Genomic DNA, 19,713 nt, shown 5'->3' with positions numbered 1-19,713 from the left:
CATAATAATGTAGGAGAGTGCAATACTGGATTGATTATAAGGTACAACCCACATGAATATACTCTGGAAAATATTTTAATTTTGAACTTGCAACAATTACGAAGTTTACTTTTCACCGAGTCATATGTGTCGAATTTTTGTTAATGATGCATAACATTTTGATGGCTAGACAGAAGTTTAAAGTGTCAAATAATGAACAACCGATTCCAAATCTTAATTATGTTTTCATACTCTACCAGCATGCAATGAAAATTTTCGAAGTCTTATCAAAAGGGCAGTGCTCTGTGCCGCCGCGTCGGCCGAAATTTTTGGCGGGCCACCTGATCCATCAGATTGAATCTGGTTTGATCGTCAGATCTGACCATGCAACAAAAATCCTCAATACAGCAAATTTCGACCACGATGCAGCAAATTTCGGTCACAGATGAAGGAAAAATATGATTGTAACAAAAAAATATAAACGTGGTCGTACCAAAAACGACGCTGATGATGCATGGTAGCAAAATGGGTTATAGCAAAACAATCCGATGAACTCGGATTGCAACTCTGACGAGCGTGTATGCAACTTTTTTAGTTAACGATTGTAGCAAAAAAGGATACCGGTTGTAACAAAAATTAACACGGTTGTATGGAAAAAAATCCGACGAACTCGGACTGCAACTAAACGTGGATGCAACTTTTTAATGAATAAAATATAGTAAAAATCAACAACAATTATAGCAAAAATCTTATCGATAGTAGTAAAAAAGGATAATAATTACAGCAAAAATGACGTCTCGCAGTAAAAAAAAAGATCCCACGCGCGGGATCAGACTATCCGGGCAGGACCGGCCCGGCGCACCCTCCGGAATCGTTTCCCTTATCAAAAATTCGCAACCAGCCTGATCCCAATAATACTGCTACACCTTTTTTATTTTGGGACGGAGGGAGTAAAACATACAGCTTAGATAAGGGCGCGGCGTTCTGTTCTATTCCTTCGGGCGAGGCATAGGCCTGACGGAGTACGGTCTCCCCTGCTAGCCAGGGAAATGTAATCTCTCTCATTGCTAAATTTAGACGAAACTGCAATATTTGCGTTTTCAAGTGACATCTCTGTAAGGAGAATTTTTAACTGAGATTTAGTACCAAAACTAGCAATGTGAATTACAAATCAAGACAGTGTTGCAAACAATCTGGGTACAGAATCAATCAAACCCTGCCAATACACAACCCCTCCAACAGTTGTAGTAGGCCTGTAAAATTAAAACTGGAATGCACATCCGACAGATCATGTTATGTTTGCACTCAGGTTATTTCCAATTTAAGCACGCAACCGAGGTTAGCAAGCTGGAGATCGGGCCACGAGGCTAGGTCAGCAGAAACAGGCAATCGATCTAGCCGACGCATCGGCGGCAAGGTTAGCTTCCCCCCGTATGCGATTCCCAAATCGCACGCGCACACACCAACAGATCTGATCGGAACCAACAGGCAAGAACACATGATCCCCCCCCGGTGATTTTTCAAAAAAAAAAACAGTCTCCCCTGCTGTCCGAATTTCAGCCCTTCTAGAATAGACCGAACAGTCAGCAGCATGAACACATGGGAAGAAGATTGAACAGCTGCAGAAAGAAATAGCAGCCTGAACGCTCCAAAAGTCCAACCATGTGACCTCCGGTCCAAGTTCATCAATTACTATTTTATGGATCTCTTGCCTTGCTCTGAATTTTTCTTTTGCACCTACTCTATATAAATCAGCCCCTTGCTTGCTCTCACTCATCACCGGTCTTCACTCTTCACTAGAACTTGCCAGCAGCGCTAGTGTGCAGCGAGCCAGTGACAGACGGACAAGAACAAGATGGTCGTCGGCTGTGTCATCACCGAGCAGTGCGCCCTGGCGGTGTCGACAGAGCGGCTGTGGAAGGTGGTCTACTCCGGCGAGGACACGGCCGCCCTGCCCAAGGCCTGCGCAGGATTCATCGACGCCGTGGACGTCGAGGGCGACGGCGGACCCGGCAGCGTCTTCACCATGACGCTCAGCCCGGCGGCGGCGGAGCTGTCAGGCTCGGACGTGATGAAGAGCCGCGTGGTGGCGCGCGACAACGCGGCCAGGGTGTTCAAGACAGAGGTGCTGGAGGGCGACAAGGTAAGTGGCCAGCTCAAGTCACAGGCGGTCGAGATGAAGCTCGAGGCGGCCGGGGATGGTGCTTGCGTGGCAAAGCTCAGGGTAGAGTACGAGAGGCTGGACGGCGGCGGGGCGCTGTCGGCGGAGGACCAGGCGGCGCTCGCCGCCGGGTACCTCGACCTGCTCAAGATGGTCGAGGCATACCTGGTCGCCCATCCTGCCGAGTACGCCTAATTAAACCAAAACGAGAAACATCAGAAATAAATCAACTTTCCCTTTGTTCGAAATTATTTGTCGCATAAATAAATAAAGTAATATGACCAAGTAGCGTGTGTTGTTTGCCTCCTGATCGACTTCGGGAGAAAAATCAATTGGTAAGCTTTAGTATAAATTATTGAGGTATATATGAGTGTTTAATCCCTGTTTTAAGCTCGCATTTCGTGTGTAAGTTGCTTCAAGCATTGATGGAGATAAATATTTGAGCAGTTTGGTTTTGTGATAAATGCACTTCTTTCTTATCAGTCAATTCAAATTAAATGGCGAGACAAGCCAAACGTATAAAGGGCAATATCGATCATGTAACCATTTTCATATGTGTGATGAACTGTCGATACATATACGCCATACGTACAAGCTGGTAGAGGACCAAAAACAAAAGGTAGGGCAAATCTGACATAAAAAGTTGATGTCACTATAAGTAATAGCGACGGACCGAAAGACTAAGTTTTATTGGGGTGTGAGACAACGATAGAGCTTGACGTGACTTATAACTAATGCATTTAGTTTTTATAGGGAATGCACTCATATTTTCTAAGTGGAACATGTGCTTGCAAAAACCAAATGCCCTATCGTGCGTGACTGAGGTGCATCACCGATTTTGCGGCCACTTGAGCTTAAGTGCTAAACTGATGGCCAACAACCCAGCAACATGAGTTCATACAGAGGGCCTCGTTGTGTTTATCTTATTTTCCCAGCTAAACCATGACTAGTTCAAAGAAAACCATCCAGTCGAACAAGACATATATCTCAATGTACGCCTTTTAAAAAATCAAGGTGAGGCGGCCGCCCAACCTTGCCTTACCGGCTCCTCCGTCCTTAACGAGCATACGTTCGGTTTAACTATGTATCGGCCCCTCGCAAGAAAAAAAAACAAAATCTCCGGACCAATCCAATCCATAGTCATCATCACGACTTTGACCGGCGGGCATCATGAGTCGTCGCCTCCCCAGCGTCGACCTCGCTCGAGTTCACGTCGTCGTTGGGCTCATCTGCGTCGTTGCACGTGGCGCCATCCAGCAACCCTGCTCTCACGCGGCACTGTCGTCGTCGCCCTACCCGTCATTGGAGGTGACAAGCACACCGTCTTTGTTGCACCTGCCCGCAAGACGTCATGTGATGCACTTTCCCACTCTTCCAAATCGTCGACCAAGACGAGGAAGACGTCGATGCTGGAATTTTTGGCCAGCCCAATATATAATTTCAAAAAATTTCTAATAAATCCTAGAGGCCCACGCAGCCCATTTGTGCAAGGCAGGAGGTGGAAATGTTTAGTCCCACGTTGCTAGTTTAGTGGGAGTCGGATCTCCTTATATGGGAGGATGTTTCCACACATGTATGAGCTTGAGAACAAGAGAGACATATAGGCGTGCTCCTCCTCCTCCATCACCTGCCGCGCCTCGTCACGATGCGCCGCGGGTTGCGGGAATGAGCCGAACTAAATTTTTGCCACGCACAACTGGTATACGAAAGGTCACTCGGAGAAGTTGAACTCTTCGGCTGTTGTCTATTCGTTTCGTCTCTGTCGCTGGCCTCTCGCCTCCTTCTCTTGCGTCTATAAAAGAGAGGTCGCTCCTCTCCAGAGAAGACGCATCAGAACTTCCTCTCGTCACCTGTTCCTTTCTCTGTGATGCTGCTACGTTCTTTCCCATCCCGTCTTGCGACGTGCACCGTAGGTTGGGACAGTAGGCCTCTGAAACTCCGTCTCTTTGAGTCCTGTACGGGAGAAAGACGATAAGGTATTTGGGGGGCGCTCAGCGCGACTACTGGCTTCCATCACGGACACCGACGATCTCTTCCCGGACGACGACTACTTCCCTGACGTCGACCACCTCTTCGGGAACATGGTCAACGCCAACACCAACCCTATTGCTGCTGCAACTCAGTACGTACTCATGTTCTTTTTTTTTGAGTTCCTACCACAACTTCTTACTATAGTTTCACTTCTAGATATGTTCCGTTTCTGCTCATCACTCCATATGATATCTTGTGTATATAGAACGGTTACACATATGTTCTTTTCTAGATCATATGTGCACATGTCTTTTGTCGTCTCATCTCTATTTTGCATGTCTTCTTTCATCTTTATTATGATGGTCATGTTTATCCTAACTTTTATTTTAATAAAATCCGGTGGTAAATTGCTCATATTTCCAACAATCCAAAAACCTTATTATAGGCATTTACCCCGAGTGGTTTTGCTGCTTCCATGAGACCTCATATTTTTGAGGGTATCCACTATAAGAGGTGGCGCGTGAGAGCTGTTCTATGGTTTCAAACCATGAGCTGCTATGACACCACTCTTGGCAAACGTGAAAGAGATCATGATGCTCAACAGGAACTAGCTTTCCAGAAAATGGATACCTTGTTTAAGGCTGCTCTCTTGAGCGTTCCTGGTGAGAACATAGTTGATGCTTATGCGTCAATTGATAATGAAAAAGAAATGTGGGATGCACTCAAGGCCAAGTTTGGGGTCTCGGATGCTGGCACTAAGTTGTACATCATGGAACAATTCTATGACTACAGGATGAATGAAGAGCGCTCTGTGGTTGAGCAAGCTCACGAGGTACAGTCATTTGCAAGAAAATTTGAGCACTTCAATTGCATGCTATCCGACAAGTTTGTTGCCAGAGGCATCATCACTAAACTTCCTCCTTCGTGGAGGAACTTTGCTACCTTACTAAAGCATAAGAGGCAAGAGTTTTCTGTTTCGGATCTCATAGGTACTCTTGATGTGGAAGAAAACGCGAGAGCAAAAGACACACGTGCTCGAGGTATTGAGGGAGGTTCTAGTGCCAATCTGGTACAGAAGAAAAACTTCCAGCCCCACAATTTCAAGAACAAGGGCAAGTTTGATGGTAAAGCAAAGTTCGATGGGAAGAACAAGGCTGTACAACACACCAACTTCAAGAAGAAGAATGACAAGAAGAAAGGTGTTTGTCATGTGTGTGGAGATCCTGATCATTGGGCACCTAACTGCCCTAACCGTTATGACAAGCGTCAACATGGGAAAGGTGGCAAGTCCGTTAATGTTGTCATTGGTGACACAGACGTGGACGATGCTGGGTATGGTATATTTTCCACTATCCTTTCAGTATGTCATTTTCCCGATTGGTTGATTGACACGGATGCTAATGTGCATGTATGCAGTGATATTTCCATGTTTTCGTCTTATCAGTCCATAGGGACTTCCACCGTGCTTATGGGCAACGGTTCAAGTGCTTCTGTTCGTGGTGTTGGCACGGTCGATCTGAAGTTTACTTTGGGGAAGGTCGTGCGGATGAAGAACGTGCACTATGTCCCCTCTGTGAATAAAAATCTTGTTAGCGGATCTCTTTTATGTAGAGATGGCTACAAGTTTGTCTTTGAGTCGAATAAATTTTTAATATCCAAGTATGGAATTTTTGTTGGTAAAGGCTACGAGTCAGGAGGCCTGTTCCGGTTATCCTTGGCAAACGTTTGCAATAAAGTTGTTAATCATGTTTACAACAATAGTGAATCAAATGTGTGGCATTCACGTCTCTGTCATGTTAATTTTGGTTGCATGTCGCGACTTGTCAAATTGAACTTAATCCCTAGCCTCACCACCGTCAAGGGATCTAAGTGTCAAGTTTGTGTGGAAGCCAAGCAACCTCGTAAGTCTCACACGACTGCCGGAACGAGAAATCTTGCACGACTAGAGTTCATACATTCAGATCTATGTGAAATTGAAAGGATCGATATGGTTGGCTAGAGGGGGGGTGAATAGACAACGACCACTTTTTAATTAATCTTAGCAAGTTAACGTAAACACCCTAGGGTTCACAAATAATACGACAATGAGGTGAACCCTATAGAAGCTAACAACGAGAGCTATTAAGACAAGTAAGATATAGTCACAGGCATAAGCAAATACAAAGTAAAGGATAGAGATAACCACAAGTGGAACCGATGGAGACGAGGATGTGTTACCGAAGTTCCTTCCCTTTGACAGGAAGTACGTCTCCGTTGGAGCGGTGTGGAGGCACAATGCTCCCCAAAAAGACACTAGGGCCACCGTATTCTCCTCACGCCCTCGCACGATGCAAGGTACCGTGATTCCACCATAGGTGCCCTTGAAGGCGGCGACCGAACCTTTACAAACAAGGTTGGGGCAACTCCACACAAAGCTTGGAGGCTCCCAACTGAACCACGAAGCTTCACCACAATGGAATATGGCTTCGAGGTGACCTCAACCGTCTAGGATGCTCAAACACCCAAGAGTAACAAGATCCGCAAGGGATTGGTGGGGGAATCAACTTTTCTCTTGGTGGAAGTGTGGATCTAGGCCTTCTCAACCAATCCCTAAAGAATCAACAAGTTTGATTGGCTAGGGAGAGAGATCGGGCACTTTTGAGCTTGGGGCGCAACAATGGAGCTTAGAGAGGTAAGAGATAGGGTTCCTCAGCTAGAAGAACCCTTTATATAGTGGGGGGGAAAATCAGACCGTTTTCCCACTCTCTGCCAGAGCTCCAGCGGTACTACCGCTGGCTGCAGCGGTACTACTGCTGGCACTCCAGCGGTACTACCGCTGAACAGGGGCGGTACTACCGCCGCCTGGCGGTACTACCGCTGGATGCAGCGGTTCTACCGCTGGGGCTCCAACGGTACTACCGCTGACACCAGCGGTACTACCGCTTGCCCTTATGTAGTGCAGAAGCACTACTACCGTCAAGAAAGTCTTCGCAAAAAGGTCCGTCCACGAACTACCGCTAGGCAGGTGGAACAAAGCTCCTGGAGCGGTACTACCGCTGGCCAGGGGCGGTACTACCGCTAGCTAGCGGTACTACCGCTGGCTGCAGCGGTACTACCGCCAGCAATCCACTGGTACTACCGCTAGAGCTAGCGGTACTACCGCTGGGGACCATTTTGCAAAGATGCGAGAAACAAAGTGACGGGGGCCGCTCCAAAGATGAAGGAAAGGGAGAATGTGAAGTGTGCGTGTGTAAAGATAGATTCCACCCAAACCTTTCCACTACGGATCCCCTCTTAATAGTACGGCTTTCCTATGACTCAAATAAAGAGAATCGTAGAGAGCGTCGTGCTTCCGTTCCATGAATGAGGAGACGAGTCGTCTTGTGCCATTGACGTGTGTTACCTGAAACCTTAACACACACGGTTAGTCCTGTACGGTACTGTCATCAATCACCAAAATTACTTAGGCATAAACTATGCCCCAACAATCTCCCCCTTTTTGGTGGATTGATGACAATACCGGATTTGCACAGAGAATAATATGAGAATAAAAGGATAGAGATATATGACAATACGGGGCATATGACTCACAGCATATGAAGGAAATAAATCTCTCATAAGTTCATGTCTCACACAAGATAGCAAACTAAGCAAACCATAAGAAATAAAGCAAAGCAACGCAAAGTTCGAATAAGAAAGCAAATTCAGCTCCTAGACTCTCTCCCCCTTTGGCACAAGACACCAAAAAGGGGCACACCTAATGCCACAGGTAGCTACTCGTCATCCTTAGCATCGCCAGACTCATCGGTCCCCTCCTGATCGGCCTGCTCCTCCTCGTCCGCCTCATCCCCAGACCACTGGTATCCTTGGGCCTGCATCCAAGTAGCCTCTGGAGTGATATCGTCCTCAGATCCGCTGGAGATGTCCACATCAAGAGTCCTGAGGACACGCTTATGCCTCTGGCGGCTCTCCTTCTGAGCCACGTGCATCTGGTACTCACCCTTAGCCTGCATACAGAATAGAGTCTTCATCTTGTCCTGCAGCTTGATGGCCCAAGATGGCATGGCAGAAGACCGGGACTGAGAGGCGGTTCCTCTGTCAGCAGGAGTCTCAGTGTCAGTATCCATGTGCTGAGAGGAAGTGGATGGGTTGGCCCATTTGTCCTTGACGCGAAGCTTGATCGGGTCGTGCACAATGTAGTCTGACTGAGCGTAGAGCACCTCCTCCGGAAAAGCCTCTTGCCACTTATGGCGAATATATGCGAACAGGTAGGGCCCGTAGATGGGAACCTTACGCATGATGATGCAGTTCCATAGCTCCGTGAACATCACATCAGAAATATCCAGAGGGGCAGACTCCTGAGACATAGCCTCCTCACAAAGCAGCAGCATCTCAGCCAAGGAACCATGAACCTCGTCGAAGTTACCAATGCGAGGGAAGAGGGTGTTGCGAAGGATCCGGTGCATGATGTCCAGATGCTTGGGGAGCACACCCTTCCTCACATAGAGCTTCTGTAGTCTGTCCTTTGCGGGGGCCCTATCGGTGGGGGCTGCAGCATGAGGACGTAGCCCAAGTGGAGTGTCAGCTCCCTCGAAGTCAATGTTGAGGAATTGCATGAACTCACGCCAGGTACTGGTCATCTTCTGAGTCCCAGTCATCCACACCATAGAGCGCTCTGCGTCAGGAGAGAAGTGGACCGTGACATAGAACTGAGCAACAGCAGTGGGATCAAAATCTGTCTTGTATGTGATGATGTCCTTGATGCCCAGTTTGTCAATCAGAGAGAGGGCATCACCAAAATAGTCCAGGTTCCGCTGAAGATGGGCTAGGTCAATCCACTGAACGGAGACATAGTTTTTCTTGAAATGCGCAACAACATCCCGGTAGATCCTGCACTGATCCCTTGCCCAGACATGGTCAACATCCTTGATCACAGCCCTCTCGTTGAGATAGTGGTTCTGAGTGCGAAACTACAGAAAGTCCTTGGGGGACATTGTACGGACATTGACCCTCTTCTCCTTGTCTGCGACCTTCTTGAATGACTGCCTTTTGGGTTGCATACCTGATGTGGCAGACCCCTCGGGAGCCTCTTTGTTGCGATACTGCTTTGACTGCGTGTCACGAGGGGGGTTCGAACGGCGAGAGCCACCTGTGACACAAAACACACAGCGAAAAGAGGCGAAAAAAAGAGTCAAGGCAACGAATCTTTGAAAACGCAGAAGAATTAAACACGCGTTGCTAAGCACATAAAAGGAATACACAGTGAATGCTCCTGGCGGTAGTACCGCCACCCCTGGCGGTAGTACCGCTGGGGGTCATAGCGGTAGTACCGCTACCCGTGGCGGTAGTACCGCTGGGGTCCTAGCGGTAGTACCGCTAGGGTTTGACTTTTCAGATCTGACAGATGAAAATCGTTACGAGGGCATGGGCTGTATATGAACATGAAGAACTCCACCCCAGCCCTACTTTACATGAGGAACACTAGTAACACGAAATAAGTACATGCCTAGGCAAGAGAGAGCAAGTTTTAGATCTAATCCAAACAAAGTTCAAGTGCTAGATCTAAAACAAGTAAATCCTAGGGCATGGCAACATAATCAACAACAATCCATTGGACCTATACTCCCCTCAAATATCTCCTTCATGCCACCCAAGAACTAGCCATAAGATCAAAGATATGGATTCAATCCCCACTGCTCCTATCTCTAGAACGAGAACATCAACCAAATAGAAGAAGGGAGGAGCTTTACCGGGATTCATGGCTCTTGGAGGAGGAAGGAGAGGTGGAGCAACCCTTCCAAACCAACGGGGAGAAGGAGCTCCACGAAACAAGATCCAAACAGGGAGTTTTCGGGCTAAGGGAGGGAGGAGCCGCGAGGAAGAAGAAACAGGTTGAGAAAAACGGGCTCCCCCTCCTTTATATAGCCCAAGGGGTACGGGCCAGCGGTAGTACCCCTGAGGTCCCAGCGGTAGTACCGCTACCTGGCGGTAGTACCGCCAGATGCAGCGGTAGTACCGCTGGGGTCCTGGCGGTAGTACCGCTCCCCCTGGCGGTAGTACCGCTCCCCCTTGAGGCAGCCCTAAAAATTTCCTAGCCGGTCGTGTTAGATGGGAATCCTGGCGGTAGTACCGCTACCCCTGGCGGTAGTACCGCTGGGGTCCTGGCGGTAGTACCGCTACCCCTGGCGGTAGTACCGCTGGGGTCCTCGCGGTAGTACCGCTACCCTGGCAGTAGTACCGCTGTAAATGTCGCAATGCAGCTAAGGAAAAGAGATGAACTTGGGCACATGACAAGTGAGTAAAAATAGATAGCATCTAGGAAAATGTACTGACTTTTCATTGTATCTCCTTTCTTCTATACGCAAGAAAGGATGGAGGGGCGGTGGCCGAGGCCACCTATGTTTGAGACAATGGTATGACACCGCGAAGAATTATCCTTGGGTTCATGACCAATGCTCGTCTTTGAAGCACAAGTGCCATTTGACAATGGCTAAAGTGAAAGACTAGATTGATTTATGCATAATGGGGGGAGGGAAAGTTCATTGCGAGAACAACACTCCCCCTATGTCCATGCCTACATCTAGACCAAGATGGAATGCAAAGTGAGGTGCAATATGCCTAGTTTCAATCCACATTACTTGAATCAATGATATTTAGCTCATGCCTTAACTCCCGGAACCTTGCTTCATCTAGAGGCTTAGTGAAAATATCTGCAAGTTGCTCTTCAATGTTGATGAAGTGAACCTCAATATCACCTAGCTTGATATGTTCACGAATGAAGTGATGACGAATATCAATATGTTTGGTTTTGCTATGTTGCACTGGGTTGAGGGAAATCTTGATAGCGCTTTGATTGTCACATAGAAGAGGCACTTTGTCACAAGTGACACCATAATCCTTTAAAGTCTGCCTCATCCATAGCAATTGTGCACAACAACTTGCAGCTGCCACATACTCAGCTTCGGTGGATGATAAGGAGACGCAATTCTGCTTCTTTGAAGACCAACTTACTAAAGAGCGACCAAGGAATTGGCATCCTCCAGACATTCACTTCCTCTCCACACAATCTCCTGCCCAATCTGAGTCAGAATAGCCAACTAGATTGAAGTTTGCTCCTTTGGGATACCAGAGGCCAAAGTTTGGGGTATGAGCCAAATATCGAAAGATTCGCTTAACAGCCATGTAATGTCTTTCTTTTGGTGCGGATTGAAACCGTGCACATATCCCTACACTCAACATAATATCCGGTCTAGATGCACAAAGGTAAAGGAGGGATCCAATCATGGAGCGATATACCTTTTGATCCACTGCTTTACCATTGGGATCACTGTCAAGCTTGCATCTTGTTGGCATGGGGAACTTGACCGGCTTGACATCTTCGAGCTCGAACCGTTTGAGCATGTCTTGAGTGTACTTGTCTTGTTTGATGAATGTCCCTTCTAGACCATGTCTAATCTCGAACCCGAGGAAGAACTTCAACTCTCCCATCATGGACATCTGAAACTTCTCAGTCATTAGTGCAGCAAATTCTTCATTGAATGAAATGTTAGGAGAGCCAAAGATAATATCATCAACATATAGTTGGCATATGAACAAATCCCCTTTAACCCTCTTAGTAAAAAGAGTGGGATCTATCTTCCCAATTTCAAACCCACGATCTTGTAACAACTCAGTAAGATACTCATACCACGCGCGTGGGGCTTGTTTAAGGCCATAGAGTGCCTTATTAAGTTTGTACACGTGATTGGGGAGCTTGGGATGTTCGAATCCCGGGGGTTGTTTGACATAGACCAACTCATTCAAAGGACCATTAAGAAAAGCACTTTTCACATCCATTTGTTGTAATTTGAAGTTATGAGGAGAAGCAAATGCAAGTAACATGCGAATAGATTTTAGACGAGCAACAGGGGCAAAGGTTTCACCGTAGTCGATACCCTCGACTTGGGAGTAGCCTTGAGCCACCAATCTTGCCTTGTTTCGAATCACAATTCCATTGGCATCTTGCTTGTTCTTGAATATCCATTTGGTCCCGATGACATTATGTTCCTCCGTTGGCCGAGGCACTAAATCCCAGACTTAGTTGCGCTCGAAGTTCTTAAGTTCTTCGTGCATGGCCATAAGCCAATCCTCATCATCGAGCGCTTCCTGTACCTGTTGAGGTTCACAATACGAGACAAACGCGTGATGCTCACAATAATTCCAAAGCTGTTGACGGGTGGATACTCCCCTTTTTAAACTGCCAAGTACATTCTTCATAAGATGTGACTTGACTCTCAGCTTGTTCGCATTCTTGGCTGCTCGACGCTCCAAGAGTTCTTCATTAGATAATGGGGGAGCATCGACTTGTTTCTTTTGCTTGCCCTTGCGTCTTGAGCCGGTTGTTGGAGCTCCAGACGGGAATTGTGAGACAGTCTCCTGATCATCTTGTCCTTCGACTTGAGCAGGTTCACTAGTTTGTTCTTGTATTAGTGGTTGCTCTTGATCTTGATCTTGTGCTTCTACTTGGTCTGAATCTCGGGGTTGCACTTGATCTTGATCATGAGCTGGTTCGGAGTCTTGGGGTAGTGCTTGAATATCATGGGACACATCACCATTGTTGGGCAATTGATCTTGACCTTGAGCTTGTTCAATTTGTTGAGAGTCTTCTCTTTGTTCATCGGAAGCGTGTGGGGCTTGTGGGGGTGATGGCTCCACTTGAGTAGAGCATTGTCCTTCTCCTTCGGCCACAAGGGGTTCCTCAATGGGGAGTATTTGACCAATCCCCATTCTTCTTATGGTTTCGGGAGGAATTTCATCACCTATATCACAAAGACCACTTTGCTCCACTTGGGAGCCATTATTTTCATCAAACTCTACGTTACACGTCTCCTCAATTAGTCCGGTGGACTTGTTGAGGACACGGTAAGCATGAGAGTTTGTAGCATAACCAACAAAGAAACCCTCATGTGCTCTAGAATCAAATTTAGCTAATCGTGATCCTTTCTTGAGAATGAAACACTTACAACCAAATACCCGGAAGTACTTGAGATTGGGTTTGTTTCCAGTTAGAATCTCATAAGGAGTCTTGTTCAAGCCTTTGCGGATGTAGAGTCGATTGGATGCATGACATGCTGTGTTGATGGCCTCTTCCCAGAAGTTATATGGAGATTTGAATTTTGCCATCATTGTTCTTGCAGCGTCTATCAAGGTCCGGTTCTTCCTTTCTGCCACACCGTTTTGCTGAGGGGTATATGGTGCAGAATATTGGTGCTCTATTCCCTCATCACCTAGAAACTCATCTAAGGTGTAGTTCTTGAACTCGGTGCCGTAGTCACTCCTAATCATCAAGATCTTTGCTTCATGTTGACGTTGCGCTTCATTAGCAAAGTTGATGACCGTTTGTTGAGTTTCACTCTTCCTTTTAAAGAAATATACCCAGGTGTATCTTGAGTAGTCGTCAACAATCACTAAGCAATATTTTCTGCCTCCAAGACTATCAAATGTTGGAGGACCAAACAGATCCATATGGAGAAGTTCCAATGGCCTCTTGGTGTAGATAAGAGTCGTTGGACGATGAGCAGTTTCATGAATCTTTCCTTCAATGCAAGCACAGCAGACACGATCTTTAGCAAAGCTCACATTTGTTAGTCCACGAACATGGTCCCCTGTCAGAAGACTTTGCAAAGATCTCATATTGACATGAGCTAAACGGCGATGCCAAAGCCAGCCCACGTCAGCTTTAGCCATTAAACATGTCGCAGTCTTAGTGGGTCGCTTTGAGAAGTTCACCACATAAAGACCATTTTCGACATGTCCAACATAGGCTACTTTAAGAGTCTTGCTCCTCAGGAGGACCACAGTGTCAATATTAAAGAATGTGGAAAAACCCATAATTGCAAGTTGACGAACCGAAAGTAAATTGTAGGCAAGTGACTCAAGAAGCATGACCTTCTCAATAGATAAATCTTGAGAGACGACCACCTTACCAAATCCCAATACCTTTGAAGAGGATGCATCGGCGAATTGGACATGGGTGGGCATAGATGGAGAAGGATGCACATCCACCACTAAGTCCTTGCTTCCGGTCATATGATTTGTTGCTCCACTATCGAGCAACCATGACACCCCACCGGAAGCAAACTCCTGCAATAGATCAAGGCTTGGTTTTAGGTACCCATTTTTTAATGGGTCCTTTCATGTTAGAGACAAGGGTCTTAGGAACCCAGATAGCCCATTCAATATCTACATCGTAGGAACCAACAAATCTGGCATAAACATGCCCATCACTAGCACAACATAAAACATAAGAAGAATTGAGTTTGCCAGCTGTGTTAGTAGGAACGGTTTTTCCCTTCTTGGGGTTCCCATAGTCCACCTTGTTCATGTTCACCTTCTGAGTCCCCTCACCCTCTTTGACGAAGATGTCCATGAGGGTGAGAGATCGTTTGTTCTTGTTCTTCCTTTTACCTTTTGACTTGGAGGTAAGTCCAAGTCCTTCCTTTCCTACAGCACCCTTTTGAGTACTCAAGAGATCGTTCAGACTCTTCTCACCTTGTATGCATGCCACAAGGCCCTTCTTAAGTTTCTCCTTTAACTTGGCATTTTCCTCCACAAAATGAACATGCTCACAACAGGGGTTAGTTGCACAAGTATTATCAATTAACACAAAGGGAGGACAAGTAGAGATCTCCTTGGTAAGCTTTGCTTGGAGTTGATCATGAGACTCTTCCAGAGAGAAATGAGCACCTTCAAGGCTTTGTGGGCCTTGTCAAGTATGTCAAACTCCTCTTTGAGTCTGTCATGGCCAACCTCAAGAGCATACTTTTCAGATTTAAGCATGCGAGTAAGAACAACATCATGATCTAGTTTCTTTTGCATTTTAGCACAGTCATCGTTACATGACTCCTCAAGAGCCAAACGAAGAGTGCGCTCTTCCTCTAGAGCACTAGATAATTCGGCAATTTCATCGGCATAGTCACGACTATGTCCCTGAAGCTCGGAGATGGTCTCTTCATGAGACTCAATGAGGTCAGTGGCCTCACCCAGTTGTTCCAAGAGAGCAACAAAGTGCTTCTTGGGTTCTCCCTTAATAGTGCACAGAAACTTATCAAGATCATGCTCATTAAGTTCCCCAACATCACTATCTTCAACACAATTTAACAATGAAGGAGCAGAAGCAATGTTGGTCTTAATGATGGGAGTTACCTGATTGATACCTTTTGCCATGAGGCACTTGGTGATGTGGTTCTCGTTGGGGGCGTTGAAGAGAGACACCTTCTGGGAAGAGGTAGTGGCAATAGCAACATTTGTCGTTGCCACTGTATCATCATCACCATCATCATCGGAAGGATACTCTTCCAGGGCCACCATCCCTCTTGGGTGAGGTTTCTTCACAAAGTTGTTCTTGATTGGAAATGATTTGGTTTTGTCTTTGCGAATGAGCTTGCCTCCGTTGTCTTCCCTTTTTTCATAGGGACATTCGGCCACGAAGTGACTCACGTTGCCACAGTTATAACATGTCCTTACTCTTTGCTTGGGTTTGAAGCCACTCGAGTTGTTCTTGTTGAAGTTGGGTCTTGAGTTCCTTTTATTGCCCCAGAATTGCCTTGATGCAAGAGCCATGTGCTCATGATAGGCATACTTTGTGTCTTCAGGGCAGATCTCCTCTTCCTCATCTTCTTCTTCTTCTTCAAGCATTGCTCTTGCTTTCAACGCAAGGTTGGGTGAAGTTGTCTTTGATCGAACACGAGCAAGAGCATTGTCGGCTGTTTCGTTCATGATTGACATTGCTATGAACTCATCCAACACTTCACTAGAAGACAAGGAGTGGAAGTCTGGCCGCTGACGAATGACAGATGACATGGCTTTGTTGAAAGGCATGATGGCTTTGTGAAACTTGCGCTTGACCCATGTATCATCCACATCCTTACTCCCATGATCCTTTAGTGCCACAGCAATAGCAGTCACCCTCCGATAGAGATCACGAGGGTCCTCGTCTTCCTTCATCACAAACTCATCGGCCTTATCAAGTATCACTTCATAGTTGGATCGTTGAATGCTTGATCTTCCCTTGTACAACACCATAATATGCTCCCAACAATCTTTGGCCAATGTGAAGGGACGTAAGTGGGGAAGATCTTCAGGTGGCACAGCAGACTGGAGAATAAACGAAGCAGAGTGATTGTATTGATTGTCTGCATCTTCTCTCGGAGTGAGGTTGCTTGGATCATGGGGATAATATCCTTGCTCAATGATTCTCCACAAATTTGTTGAGCTGTGATTCAAATGAGACTTAATAGAAAATACCCAGTTAGCAAAGTCACCTTTCACAAGCTTAGGAGGAGGACCAACAGGACTAAGACGTGGTGCGGGAACGGATCCTCCATAAACCATGGGGGGTGGAACTGAGGCATATGTTCCAGTCCCATCCTTTTCATGAGACGAGGGAGGTTGCATACCTTTAGCCGCTTCCTTAGAGGAGTTGGCCTCCGAATCGGAAACGGTGGGTTTAACCACTATAGCCTGTTCGGGTGAACTTTCCAATCCCTCAATTAACTCTTTAATCATGGTCTTGACCTCGTTCGTCAAGGACGTCTTGAGAGCGGCCATAGCCGTATTCAAGTCGTCCCTTGTGACCGAAGTCAAGTCCATGGCCTCGGGTTGCCCATGATTAATTCCCTCTTCGCCTTCCATACTCTTCGGGTGGTTAAACCCTTAATAAAGAGACGTGGCTCTGATACCAGTTGAAAGGATCGATATGGTTGGCTAGAGGGGGGGTGAATAGACAACGACCACTTTTTAATTAATCTTAGCAAGTTAAGGTAAACACCCTACGGGTTCACAAATAATACGACAATGAGGTGAACCCTATAGAAGCTAACAACAAGAGCTATTAAGACAAGTAAGATATAGTCACAAGCATAAGCAAATACAAAGTAAAGGATAGAGATAACCACAAGTGGAACCGATGGAGACGAGGATGTGTTACGGAAGTTCCTTCCCTTTGACAGGAAGTACGTCTCCGTTGGAGCGGTGTGGAGGCACAATGCTCCCCAAAAAGCCACAAGGGCCACCGTATTCTCCTCACGCCCTCGCACGATGCAAGGTACCGTGATTCCACTATAGGTGCCCTTGAAGGAGGCGACCGAACCTTTACAAACAAGGTTGGGGAAACTCCACACAAAGCTTGGAGGCTCCCAACTGAACCACGAAGCTTCACCACAATGGAATATGGCTTCGAGGTGACCTCAACCGTCTAGGATGCTCAAACACCCAAGAGTAACAAGATCCGCAAGGGATTGGTGGGGGAATCAACTTTTCTCTTGGTGGAAGTGTGGATCTAGGCCTTCTCAACCAATCCCTAAAGAATCAACAAGTTTGATTGGCTAGGGAGAGAGATCGGGCACTTTTGAGCTTGGGGCGCAACAATGGAGCTTAGAGAGGTAAGAGATAGGGTTCCTCAGCTAGAAGAACCCTTTATATAGTGGGGGGGGGAATCAGACCGTTTTCTCACTCTTTGCCCGAGCTCCAGCGGTACTACCGCTCGCACTCCAGCGGTACTACCGCTGAACAGGGGCGGTACTACCGCCGCCTGGCGGTACTACCGCTAGATGCAGTGGTACTACCACTGGGGCTCCAGCGGTACTACCGTTGGCCCTTTGGTAGTGCAGAAGCACTACTACCGCCAATAAAGTCTTCGCAAAAAGGTCCGTCCACGAACTACCGCTAGGCAGGTGGAACAAAGCTCCTGGAGCGGTACTACCGCTGGCCAGGGGCGGTACTACCGCTGGCCAGGGGCGGTACTACCGCTGGCTGCAGCGGTACTACCGCCAGCAATCCAGCGGTACTACCGCTAGAGCCAGCGGTACTACCGCTGGGGACCATTTTGCAAAGATGCGAGAAACAAAGTGACGGGGGCCGCTCCAAAGATGAAGGAAAGGGAGAATGTGAAGTGTGCGTGTGTAAAGATAGATTCCACCCAAACCTTTCCACTACGGATCCCCTCTTAATAGTACGGCTTTCCTATGACTCAAATAAAGAGAGTCGTAGAGAGCGCCGTGCTTCCATTCCATGAATGAGGAGACGAGTCGTCTTGTGCCATTGACGTGTGTTACCTGAAACCTTAACACGCACGGTTAGTCCTGTACGGTACTGTCATCAATCACCAAAATTACTTAGGCATAAACTATGCCCCAACAGAAATGAATGGTATTTTGACAAAAGGTGGAAAGAAATATTTCATGACGTTAATTGATGACTCCACTAGATACTGCCGAGTGTATCTTCTGAAATCTAAGGATGAGGGTTTGAACTTTTTCAAGATCTATGAAGCTGGAGTAGAAAATCAACTTGATCGAAGATCAAGCGGCTTAGGTCCAATCATGGTGGAGAGTATTTCTCAAATTAATTTGATTACTTCTGTGAGGAACATGGTATAATCCATCAGAAGGCGCTTCCCTATTCACCTCAGTCAAATGGGGTAGCTGAAAGAAAGAACCGTACTCTAACTGATTTGGTTAACGCCATGTTACACACATCGGGTCTCTCCAAGACACGGTGGGGGGATGCGATATAGTCTGCATGTCATGTCCTAAACCGAGTTCCCACTAAGAATAAAGAGATTTCTCCATTCGAGGAATGGGAAAAGAAAAGGTTAAAACTCTCTTATCTACGAACCTGGGGTTGTTTGACGAAAGTCAATGTGCCAATCCCAAAGAAGCACAAGCTAGGACAAAAAACCGTGGATTGTGTATTCCTGGGATATGCTTTTCATAGCATTGGATATAGATTCTTGGTTTTAAAATCTGATGTATCTAACATGCATGTCGGTACAATCATGGAGTCGAATGATGCGACTTTTTTCGAAGATATCTTTCCCATGAAAGATATAGCTACCTCATCTAATCAGGATATGCCTAATTCATCGAATCATGAATTAGTTGCAATTCATGAACCTATCATTTCGATGAAATACTTTGAAAATATTGTGGAGGAGAACAATGAAGTTCCTACCAGGAGCAAGAGACAAAGGACTGCAAAGTCCTTTGGTGATGATTTTCTAGTGTATCTCATAGATGACACTCCCATCTCTATTTCAGAGGCCTATGCGTCTGAAGATGCTGACTACTGGAAGGAAGCAGTCCTTAGTGAGATCGATTCCATCTTGGCAAATGAAACTTGGGACATCACTGATTGTCCTTATGTGTGCAGACCTATAGAATGCAAATGCGTATTCAAGAAGAAACTTAGGCCCGGCGGGCTTCATCGACCCCGTGGAGGTTGAGGGCGACGGCGGGCCCGACAGCGTCTCCACCATGATGCTCAGCCCGGCGGCGGCGGAGCTGTCAGGCTCGGGTGTGATGAGGAGCCGCGTGGTGGCGCGCGACAACGCGGCCAGGGTGATCAAGGCGGAGATGCTGGAGGGCGGCAAGGTGAGTGGCTAGCTCAAGTCGCAGGTGGTCGAGATGAAGCTCGAGGCGGCCGGGGACGGTGCTTGTGTGGCGAAGCTCAGGGTGGAGTACGAGAGGCTCGACGGCGGCGGGGCACTGTCGGCGGAGGACCAGGCGGCTGTCACCGCCGGGTACCTCGACCTGCTCAAGATGGTCGAGGCATAACTGGTCGCCCACCCTGCCGAATACGCCTAA

The 19,713-nt window shown here is 46.9% G+C and overlaps 1 protein-coding gene and 1 pseudogene across 1 annotated transcript; both read left to right on the top strand.

The window, feature by feature from the left end:
• The first annotated feature begins 1,625 nt into the window (after nucleotides 1-1,625).
• On the top strand, nucleotides 1,626-2,604 carry LOC123396103 (major pollen allergen Cor a 1 isoforms 5, 6, 11 and 16-like). Its single transcript, XM_045091147.1, has one exon. It carries the CDS (start codon nucleotides 1,835-1,837, stop codon nucleotides 2,333-2,335), a length of 501 nt encoding a protein of 166 aa, XP_044947082.1. The 5' UTR covers nucleotides 1,626-1,834; the 3' UTR covers nucleotides 2,336-2,604.
• Nucleotides 2,605-3,310: 706 nt separating this feature from the next.
• On the top strand, nucleotides 3,311-19,713 carry LOC123396389 (annotated as a pseudogene).

The sequence above is a fragment of the Hordeum vulgare genome, chromosome 5H (assembly GCF_904849725.1).
Source record: "Hordeum vulgare subsp. vulgare chromosome 5H, MorexV3_pseudomolecules_assembly, whole genome shotgun sequence".
Classification (NCBI taxonomy): domain Eukaryota; kingdom Viridiplantae; phylum Streptophyta; class Magnoliopsida; order Poales; family Poaceae; genus Hordeum; species Hordeum vulgare.
This window is presented reverse-complemented; position numbering and strand designations above follow the sequence as displayed.